The 16357-nt window shown below is 43.8% G+C and overlaps 1 protein-coding gene across 1 annotated transcript in view; it reads left to right on the top strand.

Annotated features, from left to right (window-relative positions):
• LOC309601491 (netrin receptor DCC-like) overlaps window positions 1–15969 on the top strand; it is a gene marked incomplete at both ends in the record, with an annotated part of 597648 nt that extends 581679 nt beyond the window's left edge. The window contains 3 exons of the mRNA XM_082334517.1: window positions 548–760; window positions 13785–13927; window positions 15880–15969. Of these exons, the coding sequence (XP_082190643.1) occupies window positions 548–760; window positions 13785–13927; window positions 15880–15969 (446 nt within the window). The remainder of the gene's footprint in view (window positions 1–547; window positions 761–13784; window positions 13928–15879) is intronic.
• Between the last annotated feature and the right edge of the window lie 388 nt (window positions 15970–16357).

Genomic DNA, 16357 nt, shown 5'->3' on the forward strand with positions numbered 1-16357 from the left:
TGGACTTTAAAAATAGGCAAATAAAAGAGCAACCTACTGCTTTGGCACACTAAATGTTACAGCTGTCTCAAGGAAAAATAATATTGGTGATTGGTTATGTGGAAATTAATTAAGTCCTTTCTTTGTCTCTAGCTATTCTCCGTTATTACAACAGCACCGTCATGCTGAATATAATGAGTTTCCATAGTCGTAGCTTGTTTCAATCTCCACGTGATGTATTTATGTGTTTATTGATTTTTAATACTTAAAGGCACATCGAGAGAAGGAGATAAAAATATCGTGCTTGTTTTTTGGTTTTTGTTTAAAGGAGGACGTGTTGAGCTTCAAAGGGCACACGGCTGCTCTGAGGAACATCTGGTTTTTAATTCGTCTGCCAATAACTTTTGATGGAACTGTTTACACGTTTTCCGCACCTTCTTGGAGGGTGGAGGCTAATACTGTCCCTTCTGCTGAAAATGACCATAAAAGTAGGAAATGGGACATAAAAAATACATCAATAATAGTTCTTTGGGTTTTCTTTTTTTTTTTTTTGACTATTCTCTTGCAGCTGTAAACGAAGGACCAGCACCACAGCAGCCGTCCTTGCTACCGCAGACGCAACCTGAGCACTCCACCACCGAGGACGCCCCGAGCAGAACCATCCCCACCGCCTGCGTCCGCCCTACGCACCCTCTCCGCAGCTTTGCCAACCCCTTGCTACCTCCTCCCATGAGTGCAATAGAACCGAAAGTCCCTTACACACCACTTCTGTCTCAAACAGGTAAGAGTGAGGGGGGGAAAAGGCTCCGGTATCACTCATCTGAACCACTGACTTCCAGTTCAGGAACAAATAGAGAGCACAAGACTGTCCCATACCTTGAAGAAGTTCTGGCAGAATGGAAAGTGGATATATATACAATTTTATGATAATAATCTAGCATTTCATTCTGACAATCTGGAATAAAAATTCAGGACAAGGCAATACCTTAAAATCAGAGTTAACAAGTGATAAAAATGAATTAAATGCGATGCCAGATTAATCACTTGGTCTTGTTTCCAGTCTCCTGTTATGCTACAGTAACTTGAACCAGCGCCAAATGCTTGACTCTTGTTTCAAGGCTTGCCTTTTTGATAATGAAAGGACTATTTATGTATGCTGGAAAAGAACTGACTGCAATCCACTCCAGCGTGCAACCTACTTAAAAATTAAATAGCAAGCGCGCAAGGAAGAGAAAGAAAATTATTATTAAAAAAAAAAAAAAAAAGGCTGTAGAATAGGATCACTGTTGAATGAAGCTGTGGGCTGGTTTCAGGGTTAGATTAAATGGCTGCGTGTGGCTGTAGTGAGACATTCATTCATGGGTGGGAGGCATGGCAGCGTGGGGCACGGCGGAGCAAGAGGGGACGGTGCCTCTCCAGCTCATTTCTGGGTTTGGTTCCAGAGCAGCACCATTTCTAGAGAGCTGTTGTAAAACTTCACCGTTGGATCAAATGAGGACATTTCTATGATATATATGGTATCGGCTTTGTTAGTAAAGTAGGCCCAGTGCTAGAATTGGTCTTCACGTGAACTGGTGTAATTTCAGTAACAATATTTGCCTTAGTAACCCTAACTACTAGAGCTATTAAGGAAAAATAAAGAGGGTTTGCAGGCTGGTATCTCATTTCAAATGTTTACCCTACTCCTTTAGCTTGGATAATCTCCAGTTTGGCTCAGACAACCTTCGAGATTTCAGCTTTACCCTCTTCTATTCTAATGCTGCTTTCCAAGCATAGCTTTCTTGCCATACAGCATATGTTAGGTTGATGTTTGCAACAAGCAAGCTACCAAAACATCTCTGCATTTTTTACTGGAAGCACTTGCTATCCATCAGTGAGTAATCCAGTTTCTGACAGTAGATAAATCCTTATTTGTTGGAGAACTGCTTTTGCCAAATAGTGCTGCTGAATTGTTTTTTATATATAAGAGTCCATTCATCTTTACGTAGGGCTGCATTTTACTTTATGAGGATACAATTCTACTTGCCTTACTCTCGTGAGTAAGCCTGGTTACCTTGAAAGGGCTATTTGTTCTCTAAGGCGATCCGTTTACATTTTAACCGTTATAACTGGGAGGCGTGGTAAAGAGAGAGGAGGTTGGGGCATGTTACTTATCTTCATAAAGAATCCCGTCATCCTGAAAAATAAATTTGCCTTTTTTTGAGTGAGTAATCTCACATAAGCAGATGCGATATTTCCTACAAACACTGTGTAGAACTTTGTTATTAGGCAAAATTAAGAACTGAAAGTTTATGGCAATCGTCTGCCATAAAGCAATGGAAATAAATAAAGCAAATGCTGCAGCAATGAAAAAACTTGTTTTTCTAGACTCTGTCACATAGATGAAAACATGTTGCTGGGTTATATATGGCATTCAAATTATTGTGTTCACTGTTATACTGAAACCACAATTTTTACTTTTTAGAATTGTGTGTAACTTCATTTCTGGTCTGCCTCGGGCTATTTTGTGGTGTTGGGGGCTATTTATTTCTGTGTATGGTTTCTCTTGCTTTTCTCAATGTACTTGTCCTCAGAGTCATTAGCCAGACGGATGTTGTTTCCTTTACTGGTTTTCTTGTAGAAAGTTTTCCGTTGTAAATGTTAACTTCTGTTTGTGCCTCTGGGCAGTGGGGTGTGCAGAACTGATCCTGCTCCTGCACCTGATCCCTCCAAACTAGGTTGGTCTTCCAGTACCCACTGCTGAATCCCACTCCTCTGGAACCCAGATCTCTCTTCTCTTCTTTTAAAATGGGAGTGGAGAGAGAAAGCATTGAAAAAGAGGTGGCAAGAAAGAGTGCTTCATTTCACCAGCAATTCTGAATATTTAATACTACCCATGAGCATGATCATAGCATCCTGAATGGTTTGGGTTGGAAGGGACCTTAAAGATCACCCGGTTTCAACCCCCTGCCATGGGCAGGGACACCTTCCACCAGACCAGGTTGCTCAAAGCCCCGTCCAACCTGGCCTTGACCACTTCCAGGGATGGGGCATCCACAGCTTCTCTGGGCAACCTGATCCAGTGCCTCACCACCCTCATAGTGAAGAATTTCTTCCTTGTATCTAGTCTAAATCTCCCCTCTTTCAGCTGAAAGCCATTACCCCTTGTCCTATCACTTCATGCCCTTGTAAAAAGTCCCTCTCCAGCTTTCTTGTAGGCCTTCTTGTACCTTCAGGTACTGGAAGGCTGCTATAAGGCCTCCCCGGAGCCTTCTCTTCTCCAGGCTGAACATATATGGCTGATATCTCAGCCGTAGTTAGATACCCATGAAAGGGAAATTTTGAAGATATTTGTGACTTTACAAAGTTTCTGATGTAGTTCTCTGCTTGAACAAACCTCCTAGAAGAGAAGACTGACACAGCCCTGCGCAGTCACTGCTCCCTCATCCCCACTGGCAGAGCAAAAGTGGCCAAGCTCTCTGCAGGCCAGCTGAGCAAATTCCCTTATAGACCACAGCTGCTAATTACACCCCACTTATGGGCATCTCAGGTTTAAAAGGCTCTTAGCAAATTCCCATGTTGGAATACCTGTTACTTTCCTTAATCAGGTAGATAGAATTAATTAATTATTACATTTTCTTAAACTCAAGACATTTTTACATGTCCTCTGTCATAAAGTAATAGGGCAATAAGTCACTTAAACCAATTAAACTACTCTTTGCTTTGCTGTCCTATTTTTTAAATGCATGTCAGTCAGGTGTCTTCCCCCTTCAGGCAATACATAACCCTGATGGAACAATCCTGCAGAATTCCGAAGGGGAGAAAGCAACAGAGAACTGCAGAGATTGATCCGGAGATTGCCAGCAAAGACTTTAAAAAGCAGGAACCTGAAGTTAAGCGGACCTTTCCCTTGAAATCCCTTCATTGCTGGTTTGTAGACTCTGCTCCCTCTAGCCTTATGAGTTTTATATCTCCTTTTATAGAGTAGCTTGTATGGAAGCACCAGGCAGTGGTGTCCTCCGGTCTTCAACCAGCCTCACCGCCTGCCCCACAGCCAACTGCGTGCTGAAGCTCCAGATGTATTTGTATCTTGAGGTCACGGTCCTGGAGCTGATGTCTAACGCTTGCCCTCATACAATATTAGCATCGAAATTAATTTTTGGATCCTGCCCAGGGAATAGATGAGCACAGGGCTTTTTCTTGGCTTTGACTGACCTGATGCTAAAAGGAGGTATCTCCTCCAATATTTTATCTATTCAGTATATCTCTGTAGTGACATTATAATTAGCTGTTAAACTCTATCATAAGGTTCATAAAAAAGACATACAGAAATCATTATTCAGTTGTGGGGGATTTTGCCACGAGGATATGAATAAATATTTAAAAGGCTGTGCTCCTGGTTTTGGGTCATGACATCAGCCTAATCCAGAGCTAAAATCTACCATTTTTCTTCTTTTTTTTTTTTTTCCTTTTTTTTTTGCCTTGAGCCCAGTAAATCTGAACTCTTCACATTAAGCCCTTCCCGTTGATATTTTATAGGACATCGCACCTTTTCATCATTGCTTTGTGATCGAACACTTGAGGTTCCTAATACTTATTCTGAAGGCGTGAGAATCGGTCCATGGTATTTCCAGTCCCCACTGTGGCTGCACTCGCTCTTCTTTGCAAATCACACACATAGGCATATAAGTGATTTGACTTAGTCCCCTTTCAGGTTAAATAGAAAATGTTTGATGGAGTGTTGAGCTTATTGCATTATAGATCTGACATAAATTCCACAAATGGACAGGAAAGGTGGGGTTTTTTTACCCTCACAAATGAAAATTCCTTTTAGGTCTTGATGATCAGCTGCACTTTAAGTGAACCTGAATTAGAGGAGGTCATTTTTCTTCTGCAGAAGCAAGTGTGAGGTGATAGAAAATACCGCCTGTGAAGTGGTGGTTTTCATGTAGTGTCACAGTTCTAAAACTTCAGCCTTTTCAGGCTCCTGTATCTTTTGTGAGACTGTAAAAATGCTGCATTTTTTCTATTGCTACTCAACCATAAAAGTGTAGTTGGAAATCCAAATTGTCGTCTTCTCGGTCTTCCTGGAATCACTCAGTGATACCCCAGAGCTAAAAACCACTTTATTGTACAGCAAAACGGAGCTTGATTTTCCTTCCTCCTGCTAAGCTGTAGGATATGCCCCAAACTGGCTACGGGCTGGGAGCGCAGGGGAAGGGTTGCACTGCAGATGAACTGCTCAAGGTTTATTTCTTTGGAAAAAAATCTTGTCTTTTCAATGTCGGGTGTCTTGGGGAGTAAAAATGAAGAGTCAGGTGAAGAAATCTGGCAGTAAACATCCCTGTGTAAAAAGCAGCAGCTGGATATTGCCTGGACATTAGTACAAATCCTTCCCGTATCCAGGCTGGCCCACACACTGATTTCATTACCAAATGGGATAAGAAAGCCTGATAAGAAAATGAGCTCTGTGAAGCATTTTTTGTGCTGCCTTTTTTTTTTTTCCTATAGCTATTGTAAGAAAAAAACCCCAGAAAAACAAGATAAGAGTGAAGGTTTGCAAAGCCAGTGTTAAAACCGTGAGCTAACGGTCAAATAAATAAGGGATGAACTCAAGAGGAAAAAAGGGTATATTGGTATTAAGCAGTGAATCCTGGGCCATAATAATCTCAAAGAGCAAGGGTTTGAGGCCTCAGTAGATGCTGAAATTACAGTGATCCTTAGAAGAGTGAATATAGAAAGAATATAGAAAGAATTTTCAGTCGCGCTGAAAATCGACTGCTCCTCACAGGAGCCTTGGTAAAATCACGGTCGCACAAGTGTCTTGAATAGCAGAGCTGAGGTGGAGCGTTTAGAGATGGAAATTCCACGAATCAAGCTTTTGGCTACAAATTAGGCAAATTTTGGAGACATGACCTTAGAACCCTCTGGTGCTAGATTTCTGCATTTAATTGCTATCCATTTTTTAGAGTGTTTAATCCCCTCTCATGCAAAGTGGGGAGTTAATTTGGGAGGGCATTTATTCTATACAATCAAGTAGCTCTAATTAATTAGCTATACAACCAAATTGCGGGTCCTTTTTTTAGGGGGGGGGAGGGAAGTTTACCATTCACAAGAAAAAAATCCCAGCGCCAATATAAATGAAAACCTCTTGCTTCTAATTTGAATTCAGTCATTGAATTCAAAGGCAACTAAGAAGTCTTTTGTTAATAGGGTATAAAAATCTTTCTGTCATAGGGTTTTTTTCCTTATTTTAATGATGAGTGTAAATGAGATTATGGACTTCTCTTTATCATAGTCTACAGTAAGCAAGGTCTATAAATTCATTGAAAATATGGAAATGATTCATTCTTGAGCCTTTTATTCTGAAATCCTAGCTTTTTGCACTAGTAACTCCCAGGTTCAAAGGAAAATTATTCTTTTATTTCATAAGCCTTTACCTGCCCCCCTCTTCAATTTGAAATGTTTTTTTTTCTTCCACGTTTCTTTTTATGAAAACAAGCTTTCCCCATTCATCTGGGAGATATATTGACACAGAAGTGTCATGAAAGGGTCAGTCCTCTCTATTAGAGAAATCTGGCCCCAGTCCAGTAAAGTTTAATTAGCATGCAGATAACTTGAGACACCTGAGTTGTCTCATTAAAATCCACGGGACTACTGGAAGGTGTAAAGTGAAGTGTGGATTTAGGTGCTTGTCTGCATACGTGAACTGATTCCCCTTTGATAGAAAGGATCTATTTCAATACAAAGCAGCAGTCAAATCATGAAAAAAAAAGTTTATCTAGATAATTATACTGTAAATCTGTAGAAAGATTTAATGATGGGCCATTCCATCTTCCTGTGTTTCATAAGCAGAGAAGTAAAACTTTTTCCACTGCATGTACAGTTTCTCCGTATTAATTTGGGACTGTGTGTGTTATGACCGAGCAGTTGCGGCCAACGAGCCACTTTTGCCCTAACACTTATTTGTCCCACATAGTATTTCCAGCAAATAGATTAAAAACATGAAGAGCAGCTGAGAAGGCAGAGACCAAATCTGTCTCGTGTTTCCATTTATTTGAGCAGTCTGTGCTGTTATTGTCTTGAAGCGTCCTTTCCAAGCTCGCTGTTTCTATACCTATTTTGAAGCCGTAGCACGTAAAAATGTGTGAAGTTCATCAGTGCCATTTCAAAAGCCTCACCAATAGGCAGTCCCAGTACCTGCTTGGTATCGTATTCTGGAGAGTGATTAAATTGTCTCTTTCTCTTTTGTGTTTTATTTCTCTTTTTACTTCATTTCTCCTACTATCAAGTATTTCTAAATTAAACTTTGCCTCTTTCTGGAACAACTCGCCTCGCGGAATGAGCCAAGCCGCCGTTGATTATCACCTCAAAAATCATTTTTAGAAACTCAATTTCTTGATGAAAAATATTTTTTCCCACCTCTAATGTAAACCAGCTGAGTCTTCAAACAATATTTTTCATCTAGTTACATATTCTGTTCCCCTGAGAGGCACCGTCTTACTTAAACAGGAACATCCTGCCGTGGAGCTAAAAGTAAGCTTACTTCTACATGTTATTCTCATATTTATGTTTCAACTTTTAAGTCATTTAACCTGACACCAGTTTTCCTGGTGGAAATACCAAATAACTTGTAAGTGGCATTTGATCCTTTTGTGATTTTCTGTTGTACTTTTATGAGAAAATTACCTCTTCGTACTGCAAGATATACCCTACCAGCTTTGATTACTTAATAGGGAAAACATCTGGCTTTGCATTGCTATACAGCCCTCCTTCCCCACCCTTGAAGTTCAGGCTGCCAATCTCCTTACTGTCAGAAGCATCTGGGACAGACGAAATTCTTAAATAATTTTAATTTTCCAGATTGATCGCTTTCAGTTTTGCGAGCTATGACATATCTCTGTGGGAGCATCCGTGCAGATTCCTCCGTGCCTGCAGATCTTCATTACTAGAAGCAGGTCTAGTTAATGGCATGGATAGTGTTTGTCTTTTATCTTGTTGGATAGAAAAAATTGTGAAAAGGTGCGAGGTGCAGGGCCAGAAAAGATTATCCTCATTTAGTTACAAGTCTGACATTACCTTCTGATTTCTGCAGCTTATTTTGACTTTTATAGTCTCATTGTAGAGGATTCATCTTAGTACTCTTAATCTTTCAAGAATCCTCTCAGTTCTTACGAAGACAAACGCTTGTTTGCACCCCAGTAGATAGACCAATTTTCAGCTGCCTCCTCAGACCAGGTGATCTTCAACTGCAGATCTTCAGCTTCATATCTTTGATGCATGCCCTGTCAGTTGGGCTATTGAATATAAGAATATATCTGTACCCCCAGAAATGTTCTATTTAAGTTTCCAAATTGGTTTTATGAGAAATGACTGCAAATAGAATCATAGAATCATACAATCGTTAAGGTTGGAAAAGACCCTTAAGATCATTGAGTCCAACCGTTACCCCAGCACTGCCAAGGCCACCACTAAACCATGTCCCTAAGCACCACATCTACCCTTCTTTTGAATACCTCCAGGGATGGGGACTCAGCCCCTGCCCTGGGCAGCCTGGGCCAGGGCCTGACAGCCCTTTGGGGGAAGAAGTTTTTCCTCATATCCAACCTAAACCTGCCCTGGCGCAGCTTGAGGCCGTTCCCTCTCGTCCTATGGCTTGTTACTAGGGAGAGGAGACCGACCCCCACCCCTAACCTGGCTGAGTACATCATCTCATGTCCCATTTGACATATTTCAAAATACATTAACGCCAAGTAGCTCTCCCAAAGTATTACTATGAAAAGGATGGGTGCTATATTGGTTTCACTTGGTGTCAGTCATGATAACATATGTCCTGATATGCACAAATGCGTGTAGATTTAGAAAAGGCCCTGCAGAGGGCCCTGGCCAGGCCGGGTCGATGGCCCAGGCCACGGGGTGAGGGTCAGCAAGGCTCAGGGCCGGGTCCTGCCCTGGGGGCACAACAACCCCAGGCACCGCTGCAGGCGTGGGGAGGAGCGGCTGGGAGCTGCCCGGCGGGAAAGGGCCTGGGGGTGCTGGTCGACAGCCGCTGGACATGAGCCAGCAGGGTGCCCAGGTGGCCAAGAGGGCCAGTGGCATCCTGGCTTGTATCAGGAACGGTGTGGCCAGCAGGAGCAGGGAGGGGGATGGTGCCCCTGCGCTGGGCACTGGTGAGGCCGCCCCTCGAATGCTGTGCTCAGCGCTGGGCCCCGCACCCCAAGGCGGCCATGGAGGGGCTGGAGCGTGGCCAGAGCAGGGCAGCGAGGCTGGGGCAGGGGCTGGAGCACAAGGCTGGGGAGGAGCGGCTGGGGGAGCTGGGGGGGCTCAGCCTGGAGAAGAGGAGGCTGAGGGGAGCCCTCATCGCTCTCTGCAACGGCCTGAAAGGAGGCTGGAGCCGGGGGGGTCGGTCTCTGCTCCCCAGGAACAAGCGCTGGGACGAGAGGGAACGGCCTCAGGCTGCGCCAGGGCAGGTTTAGCCTGGATATTAGGAGAAACTTCTTTCCCCAAAGGGCAGTCAGGCCCTGGCACAGGCTGCCCTGTGCCCTGTGCCCTGATGGGTTGAGCCCCCATCCCTGGAGGTATTTGAAAGCCGGGGAGACGTGGTGCTTAGGGACATGGTTTAGTGGTGGGCTTGGCAGCGCTGGGTTAACGGTTGGACTTGATGATCTTAAAGGTCTTTTCCAACCTAAATGATGCTATGATTCTATGATTCTAAAACTGCTTCTTTTTGACTTGACACAGGATTGCACTGATGTGCAGTGCTCCTGAAATATGAAGGATGATAGTGCAGTGAGTTCAGTGTGGGCCTTGGAGAGGCGGTGGTAGCTGGGATTTCCACTTGGTTGCCATATATCATCTAACTAATGAGCCAATGAAGTGTTTAATAACCCTGCTGAGAAAATGAAACTTTTAAACTGTAAATCCATGCTGGGGCTGCTCAGAGTTACACCTGATGGTATTGGCATCTTCTGCCTCTTGCGGCCCCAGTGCCAAGGTTTCCTCTTTTTGACTTGTGAGACTCCCGCTGAGTTGGAGAACATTAGAAACCAAAATGATTTTAATTTAATTAGCTACTCATTTGCATCAATTAGTTTACTTAGCATGTCAACTTTCTGCGTCCAGAGTTCTCTTCGAGAGGCCGACTTGGTCTTTTTAACGTCCTTTGGGGGAAGAGGGCTCAACTGTTGTACTAATTACGTATTACGGGCATTACCTTGGAAAACGGTCACGGTGGTAAAACGTTTGCTGAAGAACGTGAAACACGCAGCTATGCACAAGGAAGACTTTCTGAGTTTCATTTTAGTTCTGAGCATCAGGATTTGCCTGTTGCTTTTGTGAGCTAAAGGGCAACAAGATGCACAAACTGAACTTACTAATCATAATTATGGCTTCTCATTAACAATATCCAGGAGGGAACATCTGTCTTTGTGCAGAAAAGTGGGTCTTTAAGTCCAATTACTACAATTAATGAGTTACATATGAGAAACATGATTTTTACCACGGGATTTAGAGGATTACAATAGCAACGTACTCTGCATTTCACATGAGCTCCTTACCACCACATCAAATATTTACTTCACCAGCCCATGAAAATCAAACAAGTCGCAATGCGAAGTCGCTTATAGAAAAAAAGCCAATTTGGGTCCATTATCTAACCAATAAACAGCATGGATGCAATTTTCTGTGGTGGCTGTACCTTACTATTTATTCTTCACGTCACAGTGCTATCCCAGGACGCAATCCAGATTCCTTGTGACAGGAATCGGATAAATCTCTCTTTAGCAGGGCACACAAGCGCTCCTAGAATTAGAAATACGGCCACGGCTGCCAGCTGCAGGGACCACAGCTGCAGTTTACTTCTTTGCTGAGCTCTGCAGGTGTTTTCAAAGCACTGGGGGAAAAAAATGGTGAGAAGCTACGGTGTGCCAGGCAGCTTAGAGTTAATTTGCCTGTGATGACTTCATCACTTTGTTTTTTAGGGTCAGGCTCTTGCGTTTCTCAGTGTGTAACTGCTGGGTGCATGTTTCGAGCGCCAGCGTGTGCACATTCCCCGCCATGCGCTTCGTTGGAAATAAGCTTTTTTTATTAAGAAATGGAAGGGAAAAATATTTCCTTCTTTAAAAAACTGATTCGAATGTGCAGCGCTTAGAAGGTGGGATCTTTGGGAATAGCTGTATCTTCTACTCTTACTCTGAGATACAGGGAAGTTTGAAGGCCTGGTTATTAAAGAAGCCTTTTAGCTATTAAACTGGAGCTGGAAGAGTGAGCGTATCTTTGCGACAATCTCTTTTAGCTTGTATTGAGCTTTCACACTTTCATAGCTTCAGCTAAACGGGAGTTATCTGCGATTCTCAGACTTACAGAGAGGGTGTTTGTGAGTCTCTCCCTCTCTGTCCCCGTCTTGCAGCTCTTTACTGGAACTTACTTTTAATGAACACGCTGTTGGCAACTCCATTTCGGGAGGGATTTTGCTCTCTCTTCTGCTCCATTGTGTTTTCTCTGCCTTAAACTAATTAAAAATGTAAACACGATTCTTTGAAATACAGGAAAATTAATCTGCACCTCTTGTCTCCTGGCTACTCGCTGGAGCTGTAAGGATACAGAGAGCTGTCATGACTGCAGTGATTTGGTGGGATTTGGGGAGCGAGAGCCGCAGCAGCTGCCTGCCTTCCTACACCGGAGTTATTCTCCAGGCAGTGCCGCTCCAGGCTCAGGAGCGTTGCTTTCATGACATGTTAATGATTTCTAAGAAAAGAGAGGTAATCAGGTGGGAATCTAGGGATGAAGAAAACAAATAGGTGTTTAAACTTAAGATTCGTGAAAAGACCGTTTGGTTTTGCATGGAAACTGGGTGGGTTTCTGATTTGAGACATGGATTTTGGGGTGCTCCCGTGTGCGTCCCATGTGGGTGGAGACATCTCCCACGCTCCTGGTCCCTGCGTCTCAGCTCCAGAGCCACGGGCATCCTCGTACAAACCTGTCCTGTGCCTCGTCCTTGGGACGCCCCTTCATCTATGCACATTTTATAGCTGGAGTGGCTCAAGACCTATTTTTCTCTTTCTGGGTCCAATTCTGATGGAATGGCTGATAGCCTACTTGACTTACCGAGGCTGATGCCTTTTAATACCTCTAATAAGCATGATCAGCTACTAAAGCGATGGCTGTTGTTATTATCATGGTTATGGTACACATTTTCCTAATAGAAAAAAGGCAGGGAACTTACTGAAGGTCATAGTGGAGCAAAGATAGAGAAAAAAGCTATTTATTTGTGTTTCATATCTTCTTGATTTCAACGGGAGTCAAATGAGCAGAATAAAAATTGTGCCCAAGTCCCATGGAGATGGAAACCTGCCCTGTGAGACTCCAAAGTCATCCCCTGTGCCAGAGGGGATCTGCTGTTACGTGGTGGGGAGGCTGGGGGAATTTGACAGTCCCTGGTACGTGATGCCCCCTGCCAAGCAAATATCAACCTGGAGATTGCATATTTAAAGATATGAACATGAAACTTGCCTTAGGGCACAAGCAGGCATCAAAGTGGTTTAATGTCGATGGAGAGAAAATGAGAAGAATAAATTTTGGGGACCTAGGTGGCTGAGAGAAGTGCCAAAGACACTCACTGGAATGAGTTTGGCCTTCTGCAGGTCGCAGGGATGTTTAAGCCGTAGCTTGAGGGGGAGCAGGATTACTCTGACAGCAAGAAAGCTTGAAATTGCCGTCCCCATTTTTGGCCTTGAATCTATGATGCATGAGATACATGATCTCAGTTTGGCTTTGTATGGCAACTTTAATTTTAAAGCTATCCCAGTGTACTTAAAATCAGTGTCTTGTGTGCCTCTATTTCAGCTGACAGCCCTTGTGTCTCCAGCAGAGTCTTGCATAAAGCCAGGCACCTTGTGCTGAGTGGAGGCAGATTGTCCAGGACAAAGGTTTTATTTTTTGATGTTTTAAATCATTAAAAGAGACAAAGACTTTAATTTGCTCTAGAAGAGAGCTGAGACGTCTCAGTTGATGCCTCCTTAAAGGGCAGCACTTCAAACAGTGCTGCTGCTGACACCTCTTTTGCCAAGCAGTCGTAGCGCCGCTCGGCGTGGTGGGCAGGAGGAGTTTCAGCAGAGATGCTTAAGAAGGGAAGTCCTTTTCTGTCAAAAAAAAAAATCTATTTTGATTTTTTGTTTTCCTCCTTCCAAGCTGGGATAAAAAGTCAGAAACAACTTTCGTTGAAATACAATTTTTATTTCAGCTTGTTCAGTAACCCACCTGGAGGACTGCTCTCAGCTTGAGGGAGTTAGAAACAAAAATACATGAGAACCATGGAAATAACTGCCATTCCCCCAGCCTGGCCACTGCTCTCTGCTCTTCGATCTCACTTTCTCCCTCAAACACAACGTCAAAGCGACAGTTCCCTGCCAGGCAGGGGCCACGGAGCCCAGGTTTTCATTATCTTCCAGGAGTACCAGGTCTGTAGGGGTTTTTCCCAGGAAAACTTCAAGTTTCCATATGACATCTTTTGGTTTTGCAAGAGAACATTCTTCATCAAAAAGTAATGTCAACAGAAAATTGCAAACCTGCTGTGACTGCGAGTCCTCTTTTGGGAGCGGAGCCCATGGAATACAATGGAGGAGCTTTTAGCGAGTGTTTGTGTTGGCTCTGATGCTCCTTCGCGAAGAAGTAGTGTCTGTCTAGGAAGCGGACTGTACATTTACAACGGAAAACACAAGCAGCAATGGTAAAACCAGCTGTATTTTGCCTATAACCTGCAAAATTTCACTGCAATCCCCTTTTCCATACCTACAGGTTCTCAATGTGACTTTTGTTTCTTCTTCCAGGGCCTAACCTCCCCAAGGCTCAGGTTAAAACAGCATCCCTTGGCTTGGCAGGAAAAGCCAGGTCACCTCTGCTGCCCGTCTCGGTGCCCACGGCCCCGGAGGTCGCAGAAGAGGGCCACAAGCAGACGGAGGACTCCGCGAACGTAAGAACCATCTTTCAGAGCCAACCTTCGTGCAAGCCTCATCACCATCAAGTTATATTCTCTAATCCCCAATCTGCACGTTAATTTTTAGATAACGATCTGTCCCTCCTTACCTAAGATATTACGCTGCAGCTGATAGCTATTAGAAAGCTCGTAAAAAGTTCTGGCAGCCGGTAAAACTTTGCTGTTGACTTTAATGGACTTTGGCGTGTGCGATACAGGGGAGAAGCGAGTGCTTCAATTCGAGGTTAATATTATCCACAGGACAACTTGCACAGCCTCTCCTGAGCGCCCTGAGCTATCGGGAGAAGAGAAAGAGGGGGTGAGAAGTGTGATAAGGGAAGGAAATAATTTTGGCAGGAAAAATGAGTATATAGTAATACGAGATAATGGTGAGAAAAATAACATTGAAGAAGTAGATAAGTAAAACTGAAAAGGTGGTGAAATTAGAATAACGTTTTCACTCCCATTAAGATTCTCTTAGAGAAAGGTCTCATGTGATCCAGAAGATGAAACAGTGTAAAAGAAAAGGAATAAGGAAAAAAAGAAATATATTAAATATATGTTGTATATCACCTCTTTTCATCTACTTGCATAGGAGAATTTGTTGCTAGGCACTATAGCAGTGATTTGTCCAACATCTTATTAGTGAATCCTTTTTATGTTTTCCACTTGGCTAAAGGGAAAGAAAAAAGATTTGCTTTAGACGTAGATATGGAGGGTTTGGCTCTGCGCCCTGATGACGGCGGGACAGCGGTGTTTGATTCCTGCTTGTCATTATCAACGGCATAAAAATACACTTCTGCATATAGTCACAGAAGGATTCTCACGTTTTGCTGGGAAAAAGGGACACAGGCCGATGTAAGAGACATGGAATCTCCTACTGGAATGGGAACGGGAAGGAAAATGCCCTCTGTGGTAAAATTAGTGGCATAAGGAGTAATTTAACACAGGACATTTGATAACGCAAAGTGCGATTTCAGCTCTCGGTACCGTGTTTTATCACAGCAGCAGGATTTAGCTCTCGGGAGAGACACTGTTCAAGCTCCACAAGCATGAGGGCAGTTACAGGCAGTACTGGTGCAGGCAACAAGCTCATCGGGTGGTCAGAATTTGGGGAGAAAAGCTAAAATTTGGGGAATTTTTTTTAAGCTTGACTCTGCCGGTGCTCTTTTAAGCTGCCTGCTCCATCCCACCTTGGGGACTGCAGGGCTTATGCAGCACTTTCAGATATTTTACTTGGTAAAACCCATATAAATAACTAATGTTTGAGCTCCTTCTCAGTGTCTGAAAGCAAAGGATCACTCCTCTTGCTCTTGCCTTGGTAATTTTTGAGGTCAGTGTTTCCCAAGAATAAGTGCAGTGCTGGTAATTTTAGGTTTCGCTGCAGATCCTCAGCTGACCATCCCCCAAAGGATTACTTTCTTCCAGTCCAGTTAGGTGCCTCTAAAAACGGTTCCCAGTCCTCTGCTCCCACTAAAAGCGATGGTGGAAATTCCCAACCATTAGCAAGGGCTGAGAAGTTCAGCTAATTGCTGAACGAGCTGTTGCAGCCTGCCTTAGGAGAGGGCATGTTTAGATGAGCATTTGATGTCTCTGTTGGGTGCTAAAAAATGTTTTCATAGTCCCCCCAGGCGTGGACACATGTAACGGTAAGGGAAGGAGCTGGGGAAATGGGGACTCAGGGAAGGGTCGTTAACATTTAATATTGCTCTAGCGTGGTCACCCCTGGTTTTCAGCTCACATGTTGAGTCCACAGAGGCTTTGCTATCCAGCCTGGAAGCATCAGCCCATCCTTGAACGCTCCAGGTCCCTGAGGACCGTGTGGGGAAGATGTCCCGGTGGGGGGGCCCCGGGAGGTCCCTGCCACGGGCCATGTCCCGGGCTCCGTGCGAGGGGTTTTGGTTCCCGTCCCGCTGCCCGCTTATCCGTGTGTGTTTGTTCACTCGCAGGTTTATGAGCAGGATGATCTGAGTGAACAGATGGCCAGTTTGGAGGGGCTAATGAAGCAACTCAATGCTATCACAGGCTCAGCCTTCTAACAGCTCTTGATGAAGTGATAATTATCCCGGAGCATTGCAGCATACCAGGATTTCACGCGTACCACCCACATACACCACCCCATAAAATCATCTCGTTCCCGGTACCTTCAGTGCAAGGAAGATTCCTGCAAAATCCTAAAAGGAATGATGAGAAGAAGAAAAAGGAAAAAAATAATAATGGAAATGTTACGGAACTGTTTATCTGGCATCTAAAGTGATGAAAGCATGGCAAGGTGAATGGCGTCATCACCGCGGAGTTGTAGCTGATGCCACCGGATTGCTCATTTTGATCTACTAGTCTTCGTAGAGCTCAAGTTGTCATGACTAACTCATGTTTTACTCCGTAGAGGTCTGTAGCTCTTTGTGTAGATCTAGTCTTACCTCATGC

The sequence above is a fragment of the Platalea leucorodia genome (genome assembly GCF_965183815.1).
Source record: "Platalea leucorodia genome assembly, chromosome: W".
NCBI lineage: Eukaryota > Metazoa > Chordata > Aves > Pelecaniformes > Threskiornithidae > Platalea > Platalea leucorodia.